A 15,724-nucleotide genomic window follows, 5' to 3' on the forward strand; every position below is an offset into this window, starting at 1 on the left:
ATTCGAAGATGAACAGCTCTTGGGGCCTGCCCTCAGGGAAGGGGCAGCTGTGAAGGCCGGTGGCTCAGGGGGTGTTCTGAGGTCTGTGAGGCTATGTGGATGGTGCTCTGGGACACAGTGACGAGGCAGTGCCCTGGCGACCTGAAGTTTTCCCTGAATGGGAGAGTGAAGAGAATCCAGGAAAACCAGCAAGGAGGGCAAGTGGAGCTGAGTCTGAAGCTTGAGGAGACACCAGAGGGGCACGCTTAAGGGCACAAAAATGTGTCCCATGGCATGGGTAGAGGTTGAGGCCCAGAAATGAGTGACGAGAGGAGGCCTGAGGCCCACGTGCTGGAGTGCGGAGTTCGGCCTTGGCTCCAAAGCCCCAGTGTTTGTAAGCTGTCCTTCTTGGGGTCTTGGGAGCCCCCTTAGAGGTGCCTGCCAGGAGGTGTTGGAGGAAGGCACGCTGAGGGCCACAGTGTTCCCTCACTGCCCTTAACCAAATGTTTTCTCTATTGGGCAACAAAAGATTTTACATAAAGAAACTGCCCTTTCCTCTGCCCCCTCCCGAGGACTGTTTGAAAACCACTGCTTCAGACACCTGTAGGGGGAAATAGAGATTTTTCAAGCAAGGAGTGACACAATGAGTTCTGGGTTCCAGAAGGACAGAACCCCAGAGGCCAGCTGGAGGTTGATTAAACTGCCATGGGGAGACCAGGTAGGAGAGAGCTCTGAGACCAGGGTGGGTGGGCGGCAGTCTGGAAAGCAGGCAGCGGGTGCTAGAGACGGAAGAATGGGGAGCACCGCATGGAGCAGGAATCCACGTACTGGGCACCCTGAGGCCAGGGCTCTGGGTGATTCCTTGAATTGGGATGGGGAGGGAAGGGGAAAGAAAGGTATTTAGAACAAAGTCCTGCTTCAAAGCCTCTGCTTCCCGGTCGGTGGCAGCCCTGGTTGTCTTTTCTTCTGTTTTTGTCAGTTTCAGTCTAGGACTCCATCCTTCACGCAGAAGCTTACAGAGATGCTCAGTACATAAAAGCACTGTCCGTGCTGATCCTGGGAGGGATGAGGGCTGGGAGGAGCTGTGTGGTGGTAATTGCAAAGGCCCAGGAGAACAGCAGCAGTGAGAGGTCAGAGGAGCAGGTCTCGGTGAGAAAGAGAAAGAAACCAAGGGGTCAGTCAAGCAAGAGGAGAATCAGGAAGGAAGACGTCATGGAACCCAAGGGAGGAGAGTGGGTCCGACTGAAACCTGCTTGAGAGAAGCCTTTGGTGCGATGGGTCGGGGCCACGGTGGGCAGGGGAATCACTGAGGGCATTTGCTAAGACAGTGAAGTGTGGGAGAGGGGCCAGAAGCCAAACTCCAGGGAGCTGAAGAGTGAGGGGCATTGGGAAAAGCAGAAATCAGTTTCTGGAGGTGTAATAGACTGGGCATCATCCCCAAGGACCAACTGCACATGAAGGCGGTGGTACTCAAAGTCCTGTGTCTTCGACCTGGGAACATCAAGCTTCACCAAACCATGGGGTTGTCCCGCAAGAGTAGAAGAGTCTCTGGTTGCCACAAGTAGAAAGCCGCAGTTGTAGCCAGCCTAACTCTGAGGAAATGGAAATGGGAAGTTCTGAGGTTTCAGGCACCTGTTTGCATGTCTTCCGTGCCATTTATCTGGAAGGCATGCCTTTTTTTTTCTTTTTTTTTTAAATCATTGATGTCAAGTGAGTGTAATTGGGTTTACCACAGAGCCACTGTCTGGCTGATAACACAGGCACAGTTCCCTTTTGGTGGGTCCCTTTTGGGCAGGGGGTGACAAAGAGAAACTCACTTCAGTTCCCACCTCCTAGGACTGGTCTTTGAGGAAGAGGAAGCTGAGGCAGCAGCTGTCCCCGGGGAGGCGAGCCCCTGGGAATCGTTGATTGGGGTTTGCTTTGTCAGGAATTTGGGATCCTAAAGGAAGGAGTTAATTTGCTGAAGAATATGGATGTTTGGAGCAAGACACCAGCCCATGGGGGAGGGGGGGAGGGGGAGTGGGGAGGAGCAGGGAGAGGAAAAGCCGAGTTTGGACTGGAAAAGAGGATGTCAAAGATGCATACTTGTGGGGCGCCTGGGTGGCTCAGTGGGTTAAGCCGCTGCCTTCGGCTCAGGTCATGATCTCAGGGTCCTGGGATCGAGTCCCACATCGGGCTCTCTGCTCAGCAGGGAGCCTGCTTCCCTCTCTCTCTCTGCCTGCCTCTCTGCCTACTTGTGATCTCTGTCTGTCAAATAAATAAATAAAATCTTTAAAAAAAAAAAAAAAAAAAAAAAGATGCATACTTGTGATCCCTGTGATTTTTCAGGGAAAATAGAATTTTTTTTTTTTTTTTAAGATTTTATTTGTCAGAGAGAGAGAGGGAGAGAGAGCGAGCACAGGCAGACAGAATGGCAGGCAGAGACAGAGGGAGAAGCAGGCTCTTCGCCGAGCAAGGAGCCCGATGCGGGACTCAGTCCCAGGACACTGGGATCACGACCTGAGCCGAAGGCAGCTGCTTAACCAACTGAGCCACCCAGGTGCCCCGAAAATAGAATTTTTTATCTGCTCGAAGGGTGCATAGGACAGGGGGACAAAAATGGGGCAAAGGTCACAAAGTTAGTGGTAGAAGCTTGGAAATGCCAGCATACGGAAGGTAGTCGAGGTCAGAGCCAACAGGTCTATGAGGAATTCCAACATACCTGGATTGTGATTTCCCATCTTCAGGGGGACAGAGCTAGGCCTGAAAGAAGGAGGGACCTAGCTCCAGCCCTCCTACCCAAGGCCTCGTGGTTCTGTTTTCTGCAAACCTTCATCCTTCGTCTCAGCCCCCACTTCCGCCATGGGTGCCCACGAGGGGCGGTGAGTGCCTCACCGTCTATGGGACGCTGTGTGCAGCCATGAGCCTTTCCCTCTCTGAGCCCCCGCTCCTTCCTGGTCAGACAGCCAGCTCTCTGGAGGGTGCTTGGCCTCCCTGATCATCTCAGAGGTCATTCACTTTCAGCAGAACTTGGTGTCTTCCCTCTCCCTCCTTCTCGAGATTTGATCTGACAGGTGGTGACTGGTAGAGAGACATTCATTTTCACTTTGTGGAATTTTGTGCGAGGGATTGTCGTAATTACCTGTGTTTTATTTCCAGCGTGCACAGGGGACTAAGAACATATCTCAGTTATCGGTACATTTTCGAGTATTTCTTAGCACTGGGGTTAGTGCCTAGGCCCCTGTGTAACTTCATCTCTCACATTTCCATGGTGTGGGTCCCACCGCATTGGCAGAAAATGTTTGTAGGCCTGTTGCTTAAATGGAATTTCCAGGGGTATAGGTGAGAGCTAGACCTGGGTAAGTGATGTCAGGAATGATATTCCTTATTGACCTCTGGGGTCTAATCCTGGACATCATAGGCTACAGAGTCCCCTCCGTCTCAACTGGGATGATGAGCCCCTTAGACTGTCTGGGTCTAGCTACCTTTGAGTTCTCTCAGAGATATTCAGGAGTTCTCGGGTCCTCAGATTATCCCTGGGCGTCGGTTGGATTTTTCTCCCAAGACTTGCGAGGACGTGCCTTCCCTGTGGTTAGCATGCCCCCAGAAGGCCCCAGTGGTAGGAATTTGCGGATACTGTTGGGGTAGCTGGGGGTCCCTGTGTTCACCCAGAATGCATCGTTTTGTTGTTGGTTTCCTTAGACAAAGAGTTCACCGTTCGGCTGGAGACTGAGAAGCGGCTGTACACGGTGGGTGAGCCGGTGGAGTTCAGATGCATCCTAGAGGCACAGAACGTTCCTGACCGTTACTTCGCTGTGTCCTGGGCCTTCAACAGCTCGCTCATCGCCAGCATGGGGCCTAATGCTGTGCCAGTCCTCAACAGTGAATTCGCCCATCGGGAAGCCAGGGGCCAGCTCAAAGTGGCCAAGGAGAGCGACGGTGTCTTTGTGCTCAAGATCTACCACCTCCGCCAGGAAGACAGTGGGAAATACAACTGTCGTGTGACAGAGAGAGAAAAGACTGTCACCGGGGAGTTCATTGACAAAGAGAGCAAGCGGCCCAAGAACATCCCCATCATAGTCCTCCCCATCAGTAAGTAGAGAGATGTGCTGCCACCTCTCCTCCCCCCTCCCCACCCCCGTCTGGTCTGTAGCTGGCATCATTGAAAAAGAAGTTGGGGGACAGATGAGCTATTTGGCGGTGGGGGGTTCATGGAGCCCAAGGGTTCAGTCAGCGCTGGCAGAGAAACCCGCTAATCTTTCTCTCTCCCTTCTCCAGCTTGCCTGCCCACACTTAGCACACCCCCCCCACCCCCCAGTGACTCAGAGCACTGGGGTGTGTGTGCAGGCTGGAAGGGGCATCCCAGAGCTGAGCGTTAGCAGCCCTCTGTAAATGCTGGCTGGGCCAGCTCAGCTGGGAGGAAAATCAGGAATCGGGGAATGACTGTTTGCTCCCACGTGGGAATCAAGTGCCCAGAAGAAGTGGGCAGATGCCTAGCTTGAAATATCACTTACAAGGGTTGGTCTTTTATGGGAGGATTTTCAGTCATAAAGCCCCTTATTTAAAAGGATTTGCTGTCTGGGTTTTTGCGTATAAGGGTTGGCATTTCCCTAAGGGTCTCTTCCCTATTGAAGTTGTGTTTTAAAAAGTCAGTGGATGGGACCTCTCCCGTCTTCCTGGAGCACAGCCTTCCCGTGAAAGCTTAGCCGGTTTCCAAGGCTCTGGCCAGGCTCCTGTCTCCAGGGAAGCTGGCCTCGTCTGGGCGGGGACCCGTTGTAGCTGGGAACCGGGGACACTACCCACGTTTGCGCCTACCATGTTTACCCATCCCCTAGGGTCAGGACGTTATTAACATCTCCGTTCTCTCAGAGTTCTGTTTTTACTAAAAAGAGAGTTAAAGCTTACCATGCCCTGATTTTTAAACAGGACAGTGAAGTTTTTAAACTAACCTTTAACCTTTTTCTCAACTGCTCCAACTGTTCTTTCCCTTGTATGTTCCCTCTATGCTTTGAATTTCCCTTTTCCATTTTTAATATAGCCCCCCCAAGCAAGAAGGGTAAAGTAAACAGAGGGTCTCGCCACTTCTCTCTTTTCTCCCCCATGGGGTTCCTTTCTTTCGTCCTTATTTCTTTATTTTTTAAAATCTCTCTCACACATCTAATAATCTCAAAATTATTTTGTTCCTTAGACTCTTATTTTATTCCTTGCAATGCCTAGCATGGTGCTTTGCGTAGGGAACGTGCTTGCTGAGTATTTGTAGAGTCGAGACGGTTGAATCGAATGCCCACTCTCCTGACTGTTTTCTGTCGGTTTGTGCTTGCCTTAACCACGGACTCTCTACCTTTAAATCTGCAACTAATTCCTCGTTGTGCTGTAAGGATCCAGGGAAGGGCAGCCACGCTGTTTCCTGTGTCTTTTGTACTAAGAGATTTCCCCCGACCCCTTCCAAGAACTTGTTTGATGATCTGTGGCCCTGCTATATTGCTTTTCCAGCAGATAACTGGGTAGTTAAAGTCCCTCAGCACCACCAGATCCTGCCCCAAGGCCACTTGGGTAAGTCTACCGAAGTACAGCGATCACATCGGGAATGGTGATAATACCTTGGATTTTAATGGCGCTTTTCCTTCCGAGAGCCCAAGTGCTTCTGCATAGATCACTTCTTCCTGCTCTTCCGCCTCTGAAATCCCTGCAGAGGCCACAATCCTATCCATCCTAGGAAGGAAGAAGCCAGAGCACCGTGTAGAGACGTGGCAAGGCCAGTCCTATGAGCGGCTGAGTGTGCGTGGTGTCAGGAATATTTGCTTCCAGCTCCAGACCCACTGCTCCGTGCTTAGCCTGTGCTGCCTCACCCCCCTCCTGATGGGACATTTCACCAGCGCCTGTGCCGTCAGATTCTCATTAGTCTGTGCTAGTTCTCGCTTAATCCAGAGAGTTCTACACTGTCGGTTGCCTTTTTCTCAGGCTCAGGAACGCTCGGAACTAGTCTTAACAGGCAGTGAAGCCCCTGGGTTCTTATCTGCCTAGGACCCAGCCCGCCAGCCTGGTTTTTCTTCTCCGAGGGCCACATATCACGGTGCGGTTCTTCCAGGCAGTCCCCATCGGAACCCAGCCAGGGCTTCTGGAAGAGTCTGCTGGGGTGGCCAAAGGGAATGGCAGGGATGCCCTGCACATTGTTCTGCTGGCGGCAAGCGAAGGGACTTTTATCGCTTCATGCGGAGTTGTCCTTTCAATTCCCCGCGTGGAACGATCTCGCTAGGGATGGGTCTTTTACTTCAAGAGGAATTGTCATTAATGAGGATGACAGTGCACCGTGTTGTGACCCCGAGAATCAGGGACTCTTAGTGCCTCCATTTTGCACAAGAGAAATGGAAGCGTGGGGAGGTTGAAGAAGAGTCCCAAGGTTACAGAGTTAGGAAGCAGTGAACCCAGGCCTAGAGGCCCCATCTGCTTGCCTCCAAATCCATGTTTTTAGGGCTTCTTAGTGCCGTAGATGATGGCTAACCGGGAGCCTCCCCATCTCTGTAAATCATCTTCATATGGCTCCTGGGAAAATTCCTCTTTTCCACCCAGCCCAGATCGATTTTTCACAGGGAACAAGCCAGTCCAGAATGGAAAGCAGGCACCCTCCCCATAGCACGAACTAGCTGCTGGGGCTCGGTGCTCATCTTTGTCTGTTTCTGCCTGTGGGAGAAATACGGGACGAGATGGATTCACTACATGGTGATGGGTGTCTGTGTGTCCCTCCTCCATGATTGGGTGTGCCGCTTAATCTGGAATTTGATTTCATTGGTTGATTTTAAATCACTGTGTTTCATGTGGGTGGTACCTGGAAAACTGAAGCCGAATTCATTATGGTGTTTGTATTTAAAACTCAGTATAGATAAAAGAATGTATGCATAATGAAGACAGATTTGAACATCCAGGATATTTATAAAAACAAAAGTTATTAGGAATAGTTAATCATGATCACTGTGACCACCTTTTGGAATCCTCCAGTGTGTTGGGTGACTTAAATGCATAGTCTTACTTCCTTTTTAATCTTTAAAAAAATGCATACTAGAAATGTCACTGTCCCTATCTTAGAGACAAAGCACGTAGAGTGGAAATAATTTGACTGAGTGACGTCAGCAAACTAAGTGAGTAGAGAAGGAGCGAAGGGAAGTGGATCCTTTGCCTGAACTTTGATTGGCAGGAGGTTTTGAGGCTGCAGCCGTGGAACCAGGGCTGAACATGGGTGGCAGGTTGGAGAGCTGGTGGCCTCGGTCTGTCCATTAATGAGAAGTATGAGAGCGTACTCTCCACCCCTCCGTGAAACAAGACGCCTGTGCCATTTTAACCCACACCCAAGCAAGCTCATGTTTATCTTCCAAGTATGTCCCATCATTTTTGTGCTGCTTGCTAATATTGCCCTGTAGGGCTCTAGTGACATGTTGCAGATGTCCAGCATTCATTTGCCTGCCATATCACCAAACGGCAGGAAGATGGAGGTGAAGTAGAATTCCGGAGTCACTCAGCTTACGCAAACTCCCAAGTGGAAAAATCCTTGAACCCCAGCTGAGCAGATTCCCTGATAAATGCCTTTTTGCCCCAAGCGCAAGGTCATTGCTCTGTGTTTCTTAGGATCTAATTCAGTCTCTGGTCTCAGACCCTCTTTATCCCACACATTACCCTGGCACCCAGCTAAGGGCCTCTGAGTTTATGGATCTTAATATCCGGGGGGGCAGTGCCCAGAAGCAGCCAGGGCTCACAGTGGCAGCAAGTGTCGGGGGGCTTTCACCCTCCAGGTGACCGGCCCCTGCATAGCAGGACTTCTGCCCCGTCCTCCTTTGCCCGCTATGGGGAGGGGGCGGGAGCGGCCTGAAAGCCACAGCGTGGCCCTCTCTCCCTCTTTCCAGAGAGCAGCATCTCTGTGGAGGTGGCCAGCAACGCCAGTGTCATCCTGGAGGGGGAGAACCTGCACTTCTCCTGCAGCGTCCGCACGGCGGGCCGGCCGCAGGGCCGCTTCTCCGTCATCTGGCAGCTCGTGGACCGGCAGAACCGCCGCAGCAACATCATGTGGCTAGACCGGGACGGCACTGTGCAACCGGGCGCATCCTACTGGGAGCGCAGCAGCTTCGGGGGCGTCCAGATGGAGCAGGTGCAGCCCAGCTCGTTCAGCCTGGGCATCTTCAACAGCAGGAAGGGGGACGAGGGCCAGTACGAGTGCCACGTGACCGAGTGGGTGCGGGCTGTGGACGGCGAGTGGCAGATCGTCGGGGAACGCCGGGCCAGCACCCCCGTCTCCATCACGGCTCTTGGTAAGGCAGCATCTGGTGGTCTTTCTGTGGGGCAGTGGGGAGACTGCTCCCCTGTCAGAAACCTCACCCTGACTTCCATCAGAGTTCTGGCAGGAAACAGTGGCACCTTCTGAAGGGTTTAATTGAAGGGCCTGTTACCAACGTGTGGGTAGGGTTGAGGGCCTTGGGGACTGGTGGCAGCTGGGGGCACGCACCCTTCCTGGGTCCGCACGGGAGTGAAGTTGGAAGAACTCTGGCCAGGGGATTGAGGCCACCCAGCAGGAGTGGTGGCCCCAGGTGGAGGACCGTGGCCACTGCCTAAACCGGCCACCCCCCAGAGCAGAGCCTCTCTCGCCTACCCCCAGGCTCTCCTGCCCTGCAGCCCAGGGGCTCAGCCCTTCTCAAAAGGCCAGAGCAACATAGACAAGGGTAGAAAGTACCTCTTTCGCCCTTTTTTTAAAAGCATTTACTATGTTCCTGACTGAGTCTAAGCACTTAAGCTCAATTGTCCCTTTGAATTTTCACCTAGCTAAGGGCTAAACCCAATTTTACAAGGAAACTGAGTGAGAAGGGTTACCTCACATGCCCAGGGCCACAGCTTTTAAAGGACAGGCCCATCGTCCAGACCAGGGAAGCTAAGTCTCTCCATTTTTCTTTCAAAGCCTGTGCTTTCATGTTTCCCTCTATAAGGCACCTTCTTAGGAAAGCCACTTCCTCATTAGCATGAAATTAAAAGATACCTTGAGATTTGCTAAAACCAGAGAATTAGATTTGCTTCTCATGGGGCCGTGAAAGAGACTTCTATCAATGTTTATCTGCCTAATATGATCAGCATATTAAATTGTAAAAGGCCAGTCGGCTACTTGTTGTCTTGTTAGGTCTTCCTGTTTATGAGGACAACTGTGACATCAGCTGTCCTCAGTGGCTTTGTGTCCCACTCCCTGGGACTACATTGTCCACTCTCCTCATAGGTAGGGCTGGTGGCGCCTTTAGACACACACCCATTACGATGGTAGCCCCGGCTGGTTTTCCCTCAATGGAAGATTACAAATATACTACCCACCCAAGATTACAAATACACTTTTTTTCCCTAAAAGCTTAATCCCCAAGACTGGCCTGCTTCTTGCAGTCATCATATTGCTCAGATTTCTGTCTGTGGAAACTTCGTCCACCGGTTGAGTTTGCCACCCTCCCACCCCGGCTCAGTCAACACCAATGTGGACCTTTGGGGATGCCACCTGTGAGGAAACGTCTAACTTTCCAGTCACGGTCATTTTCCCCCACATCATGAGGTTAGAGACATCCAAGGAGTGATTAACATTTGTCCGGAGCACTTCTCCAGAGGTCACCTCACAGAATCCACTAATCCCCTGAGAATTTTCCTTCTCACCTTATATCTGTGGTTCTCACAGTCAGGGTTACCAGGGGCTCTGACCTGGGATCACAGGGCTTGGTTCTACTTCCCTGTTCTCTACCTCTGAGGTGCCTCTGGCCAGAGCCATAGTTAGGGCGGCCCAAGGTGGTTAGGGCAGGGAGAGTAGAGGGCACTGTGGGGTCAAGTTGCCTGTCAGTCTAGATGGTGACCTACATGAGTTTTCATATTGGTGCAGTTAGGTACGGCTGGCTCTCAGCAGGCGCCCCAGGAAGATGACAGGTGGGAACACCCTCCAGCTGCCCTGGCCCATCGTGACCATTCAGTTACAGTAAGCCGGCTGCCCCGTGCTCCGTGATCCTGGTGTGTGCTCTGTCAAGCCTGGACAGAGTCCCTTGCCTGGAGAAGCTCTCTCCCCTTAGGGTGTTGAGGCCAGGAACCCCTGTGCATGGCCTCTCCCTGAGGTCCTATGTTCCCCCCACCCTTGGGGCAACATATACTGCACACAGAGACCCAAGTGACCACCACAACCACTTAAGGTTTAAGGCTGGGTCTCTGGGTCTTAACTTTTTTTTTAAAGGATACATAAAGATAGCTTATGAAATCCAAACTGAAAATCCAGAGTTTTCAGCAGATTATGCCAACCTATTTGCTGTCTTAGCCGCCCCACACAAATCTGAAAAACTCACTCTGTGCCTGGTATTTTACCCACAGAATCTGAAGTACTTTCCTTTATGTGCATTTTGTTTCTTCAGCAAATGACATATATGACAGAATAGGGCGTGGGCCAGGTACTATTCCATGCCAAGTATGTTGCAAAATATTAACTCATTTCATCCTCACAAGGACCCATTTTACGGGTTGGGAAATAGAGGTGGAGAGAAGTGAAGTAACTTGCTGCTGTCACATAGCTAGAAAGTGTCACCGTCAGGCATCTGGCTCAGGGGTCTGTGCCTTTAACCCCTTCCCATGGATAACACCACCTGCCTGCCCCTGGCTAGCAGCTTGACCGTGGGAATTCATTTCACTTCTCCATGCCCCTTCCTCACCCGTAAGGAATGGATGGTGTGTCTTCTTGTCCTATGAGGTCATTTGGAGGATTCAGTGAAGTGTGGTGGAAGCACAGCCATTGGCAGCATGCCTGGGGCATGGCGCTCCGTAAATGCTGGCTGGCCCTGGTTTTATGATCACAACCAGTGTATTAATGCTAAGTAGTGTTTCAAGGTGAGGGAAGTCAGAAAACCCCCACTGAGGAGCTGGGGTCAGGGACGAGTCAGCTGGCCGTCCATGAGGAGTATTAGGAGCCTCACAGCCTACTGTGATAGCAGAAGCCCACCTCACCCCAAGTCCCCCTGCTGGAGGTCTGGCCACATGCTGTGGCTCCCTCAGTGCCTGTCTCCTTTGAATTTCACAAGGAGAGTGAAAGAAGGGCGGGTGAGTGAACCTCCACTGCCTGGCCCAGGATCGTGGGACATGTCCTGCCACCTGCCTTCCCGTTCTCCAGCCCCGATGTGCTGCAGACCAGACAGGGGAGGTGTTGGGACTGGACGCTGTGTCCACATTGCAGGCAATGAATGAAGTTGGCTTGGGGGCTTTTTTCTCCTGGTATTTTTTGTTTTGTTTTGTTTTTTAAGATTTTTTTTTTTTTAGAGAGAGAAAGAGAGCACAAGCAGGGGGGACCTGCAGGCAGAGGGAGAGGGAGCAGCAGACTTCATACTGAGCGGGGAGCCTGATGCAGGCAGATGCTTAACTGACTGAGCCACCCAGGCACCCCTTTTCTCCTGTTTCAGCCGGGGATCCCAAGCTTTCTAGGATGAGCTCTGCCTACAAACTTCAGTTCCTGTGAGGGGACTGATGGGAGGCAGATGGAAATGAAGGTTTCACTCAGAGGGACTTGCTCAGTGCTGCTCAAGGAGAATTGCCTCTGGCCTCTGTCTGCAGGGTCTTGTGACCTTCTGGGCTTGTGCTTCCAGGTGAGAGCCAAAGTAGCCGTGGTCCAGGCATCAGGAGAGACCCAGAGCCTTGGTGGTGCTCCATTCGCTTTGCCAGCAGTCCCATCACTGCGGCACACTGCCCTGAGAAAGCCAGGTGTCCCCTCTCCCTCCCACAGCTGGAGTCTCTGCTCTCTCTGCAGAAATGGGCTTTGCTGTCACAGCTATCTCCCGCACACCGGGTGTGACCTACAGTGATTCCTTCGACCTGCAGTGCATCATCAAACCCCACTACCCGGCCCGGGTCCCCGTGTCAGTGACGTGGCGGTTCCAGCCGGTAGGCACCCTCGAGTTCCATGACCTGGTGACCTTCACCCGGGATGGAGGAGTCCAGTGGGGGGACAGGTCCTCCAGCTTCCGAACCCGAACGGCCATCGAGAAGGCCGAGTCGAGCAACAACGTGCGTCTCAGCATCAGCCGGGCCAGCGACACAGAGGCGGGCAAGTACCAGTGTGTGGCAGAGCTGTGGCGGAAGAATTACAACAACACCTGGACACGGCTGGCCGAGCGGACCTCCAACCTCCTGGAGATCAGGGTGCTGCAGCCAGGTCAGTGGCATGGGGGCTGGGGGTTTGCCATGGTGCCAGTACGTGGGGACAGAGAGGGGACGCACTTCGAGCCCTCAGTGGTCCTGCTTTATAGCTGCAGAAATTTCAGATTTGGAGGCGGCTGTAAGAGGACCGTTTGCTGGTCTGGCTTGTCCATGGCTGACCTCTTACCTGTGCTTGGTTTGGGCTGTTGTTTCTGAACCATTTGAGGGTCACTGGCAGGGGTCAGGTCTCCTGCCTTTAGGTCCTCCAGTGTGTGCCTCCTAAGAACAGGGACTCTCTCCTATCCAACCAGGACACTGCTGTTGGGCCCAGGAATTCACCACCGCTGCGGAATGCTACCAGCATTTCCCCTGTTGTCCCTATGATGTCCTTTATAGTTTTTCTTCTTTTCTTCCTTCCAAACCAGGATCCAATCAGGAATTGCAAACTGCTTTTAGTTGTCTTGTCCTTTTAGACTCTCTTTACTTAATGTCATCTCCTAAATTCTTGCAACAGCAGCATGGAGGAGGGACCATTGTCCCTTGTTGGCAGCTAAGGAATGTTGAGCGCGACAGGGGACAGGAGAGTCCCTTACTGAGTTATTTCCCTCGTGGCAGGTGCTTAGGGTTGCTAGTTTTATGAGCCTTTCACAAGCCCAGGAAAGACTGTGACTCGCCCAGGGTCATGCAGCTGGTAAAGGGTGGACCCAGGGTTTGAATGCTTGTGTTTTTTTCCCCATGCCATTTCCCGGGGTGGGAGAGGAGAGTGGTTGCTCCTTCCCTGGACCCTTTTCCTAATGCACAGGAGCAGGTAGGTATCTGTGCTTTCCTGGTGTCCCCGGTGTGTGTCCCATCTCCTCCTTGGCTGGAAGCTGGTGGAAGGTGGAGCCCAGGCTGTGGGCCCAGGTTCCCTGCCATGGCCGCTGGGCCCCTGAATAGGAAAGGGTAGGCACCCTTGTTGTGAAGGGTGGTGTGGATGAGACACGACTTGCAAAGACGACTTTCTGACTTTGTGACCCGCCCATTCTGCAAAGATGGTTTGAACACCTTGCAAAGAGGACTTTTCTACCGACTCACCAACCTGTCTGCTCCGCCACGTCATATGGTGATAGTGGTATTGTCTGAGCTGGCCCTGGCCTCTTCTAACCCCATGAAAGCCCTGTTCTGCACCAGATTTTGGAACAAGCAAGTTGTATAAATGATGGGAAGGGGTTCCTTGTGCAGTTACAACCTAAGCCTGGGCAGCAAGAAGCTCAAAGAAGATGCTGTGCTGCTTAAGTAGATTTTTGGGTTAATGGAGGGTTAAGCAGAGACCCCATTTTGTATAACCTCTTGTTGTGGAAATGCTGAGGGACACACTTGCCTGTCTCACTGACCAGGACATTCTAGTTGTAATTGTGCATTTTGTGGTCTCCTCTGGCCCTCAAGCTCGCTGTTGTGAGCCACAGCACCCGTCACATGGTTCTGCAGCTGTAGAAGGTAGCCTCGGTGTTGACCTCAGGACCTTGCCTGACATTGCCTTTTTGAATCAGTTCCTAATACTTGCTTGCTTCTGCCCCTGTTTGGAATCGAAGGCTGGAGCACGTAAGGAAAGGCTCAGGAATTAGCTCAGCAAAGATTCAAGTTATTTGGATTTTGACGAACTTACGGTGTTTCTAAAAAGAATAAGGGGTAGAAATGTGTTAAGTTCCTCTTGGGAGCCAGGCTTTGTCCTTACTAGCACCTATGTGAAAAATTCATCCAACACTGAAACGATGGAGATGTTTATATCCCTGTTGTGGTTTCTCTGCGGAGAAACCCAGGCTCCCAGTAACTTAGGAGGCACGATGGCAGTGAACCAGTTTGTCAAGTGGAAAACCGAGCTTGCTGGGGCTGGTGGGCCTCGGTCTTCTCAGCTTCCAGAGGTCTCTCCATTTTCCATCACACCATCTCATTCCTCCTGGGTAGAAAATGTAGCTGGAGAGCTAGGGGTGAGGGTCTGCTCTGAGACCTGTTTCGGGTCTCTGTGGCTTGTGCCGAACTAGTCTGTGGAGCGAGAAGGGGCAGCAGTGGTGCAGAAGCCTGTGGGGAGGGGCTGTGGGTCACGTGGCCTGTGCTCTGAGGTGAGCAGTGTTGTGCCCCCTCCGCTGCCAGGTGCTCTGGGGGCTGCAGAGAGCCCAGTGGGTGCTGGGGCCACACACCACCGCCCAGGGAGTGGCTGATGCACGAGGGAGAGTCCATCCCTCTTCATGTTACCATCCTCCTCTACTAAATATTGATGCAGTTAGCTCTTCACCTTTCCCAAAGAGCTCCATGGTCGTTTTTTCTTTTCCCTGCCACACACTCGGGTTGGTACTGAGCCTTCATGGTGGGGGGTGGGGCAGGCAGGGGAAGTAGAGTGGAAAATACCAGAGGGCTGACTGTGTCAGACGCTTGGCGTGTGTGATCCGTGTTGTCTTCACCCGATACCCTGGGAGGAGGCTCTTGCTGTCCCACTTTATCAGCAAAGTCACTAAGGCTCGCAGAGGTTCTGACTTGCCCAAGTCAAGTAAGTGGTGGGGGCGGGGGAGGTTGGGATTTGAACCCATGTGTGCCTTGTTAAAAAGCAGTGGGGTTGGATGATGAAAGGGGTCTTTGACTTTCTTTAAGGCCATATCGTCAGAGATCGTACTTAATGCATTGAGTTAACAGCCTCATTAATAGAAAGAAGTTTATCTTTGGAGCTGGCTGACGGGGAGTCTCACAGCACAGGTGGTTGTAGCAGTGAGAATAGTGACAATGACACAGCAGCTAATCTTTAGGGAGTGTTTCTTGTGTGTGTTCCTCACCAGCCTGAATGCTTTAGATGCAGTAGCTTCCTTGGTTCTCACAATACCAGGTTTCACCCATTTTATAGACGAGGACATGAACAGAGACATTAAATAGATTACCCAGTGATCCATAATAAGAGGCAGAAGCAAGATGCAAATCCAGACGGGCAGTCTGGCTCCACAACCCAAGCTCTTAATTTGATTATATTGCATATTTTCTAGGCAATTTTTTTTTTTTTTTCCTTCTCAGGGAGCCTTTTCAGTACCAGGTACTTTTATTTGACTTCACCTCTCTCTGGTTTACCATCTGTGATTTTCTGACACCCGTTAGTAAATACTTCAATTTGTTTTTTTCAAGTTGGGGCCACAAGGTGCCCGTAGAGGTTCTAGTCTGCTAATGGTGAAGGATTTTTATTTTTTTAAGATTTTATTTATTTATTTGACAGAAATCACAAGTAGGCAGAGAGGCAGGCAGAGAGAGAGGAGGAAGCAGGCTCCCCGCGGAGCAGAGAGCCCGACATGGGGCTCGATCCCAGGACCTTGGGATTGTGACCTGGGCCGAAGGCAGAGGCTTTAACCCACTGAGCCACCAAGACGCCCCATGGTGAAGGATTTTAACTGATGTCTCCTCTAACACCCATTTCTTCAAACTTCTGCCACAAGATGGCTCCTAAGACTTGGGGATACCAGAGCTCAGAACCAGCCTGGGCTTCTCTTCTTGTTGCTCTCCCTCCAGTCCTTGCCCCTCAAAACAGTCCTCTTACCCCTGCTCTGGTGTTTTCCATCGAGTGTCCCTCCACCCAACACCT

At 51.8% G+C, this 15,724-nt stretch overlaps 1 protein-coding gene across 3 annotated transcripts in view; it reads left to right on the forward strand.

Moving 5' to 3' along the window:
• IGSF3 (immunoglobulin superfamily member 3) overlaps positions 1 to 15,724 on the forward strand; it is a 94,600-nt gene that overhangs the window by 58,355 nt on the left and 20,521 nt on the right. For 2 of the 3 annotated variants that reach the window (XM_045081864.1, XM_013045042.2), the window contains 4 exons: positions 3,661 to 4,050; positions 5,452 to 5,511; positions 7,854 to 8,255; positions 11,741 to 12,145. In XM_045081864.1, the coding sequence (XP_044937799.1) occupies positions 3,661 to 4,050; positions 5,452 to 5,511; positions 7,854 to 8,255; positions 11,741 to 12,145 (1,257 nt within the window). The remainder of the gene's footprint in view (positions 1 to 3,660; positions 4,051 to 5,451; positions 5,512 to 7,853; positions 8,256 to 11,740; positions 12,146 to 15,724) is intronic. The other variant, XM_013045044.2, reaches the window with a different exon arrangement.

Source organism: Mustela putorius, unplaced genomic scaffold (genome assembly GCF_011764305.1).
Source record: "Mustela putorius furo isolate JIRA1106 unplaced genomic scaffold, ASM1176430v1.1 tig00000585_pilon_pilon_pilon, whole genome shotgun sequence".
Taxonomy (NCBI): domain Eukaryota; kingdom Metazoa; phylum Chordata; class Mammalia; order Carnivora; family Mustelidae; genus Mustela; species Mustela putorius.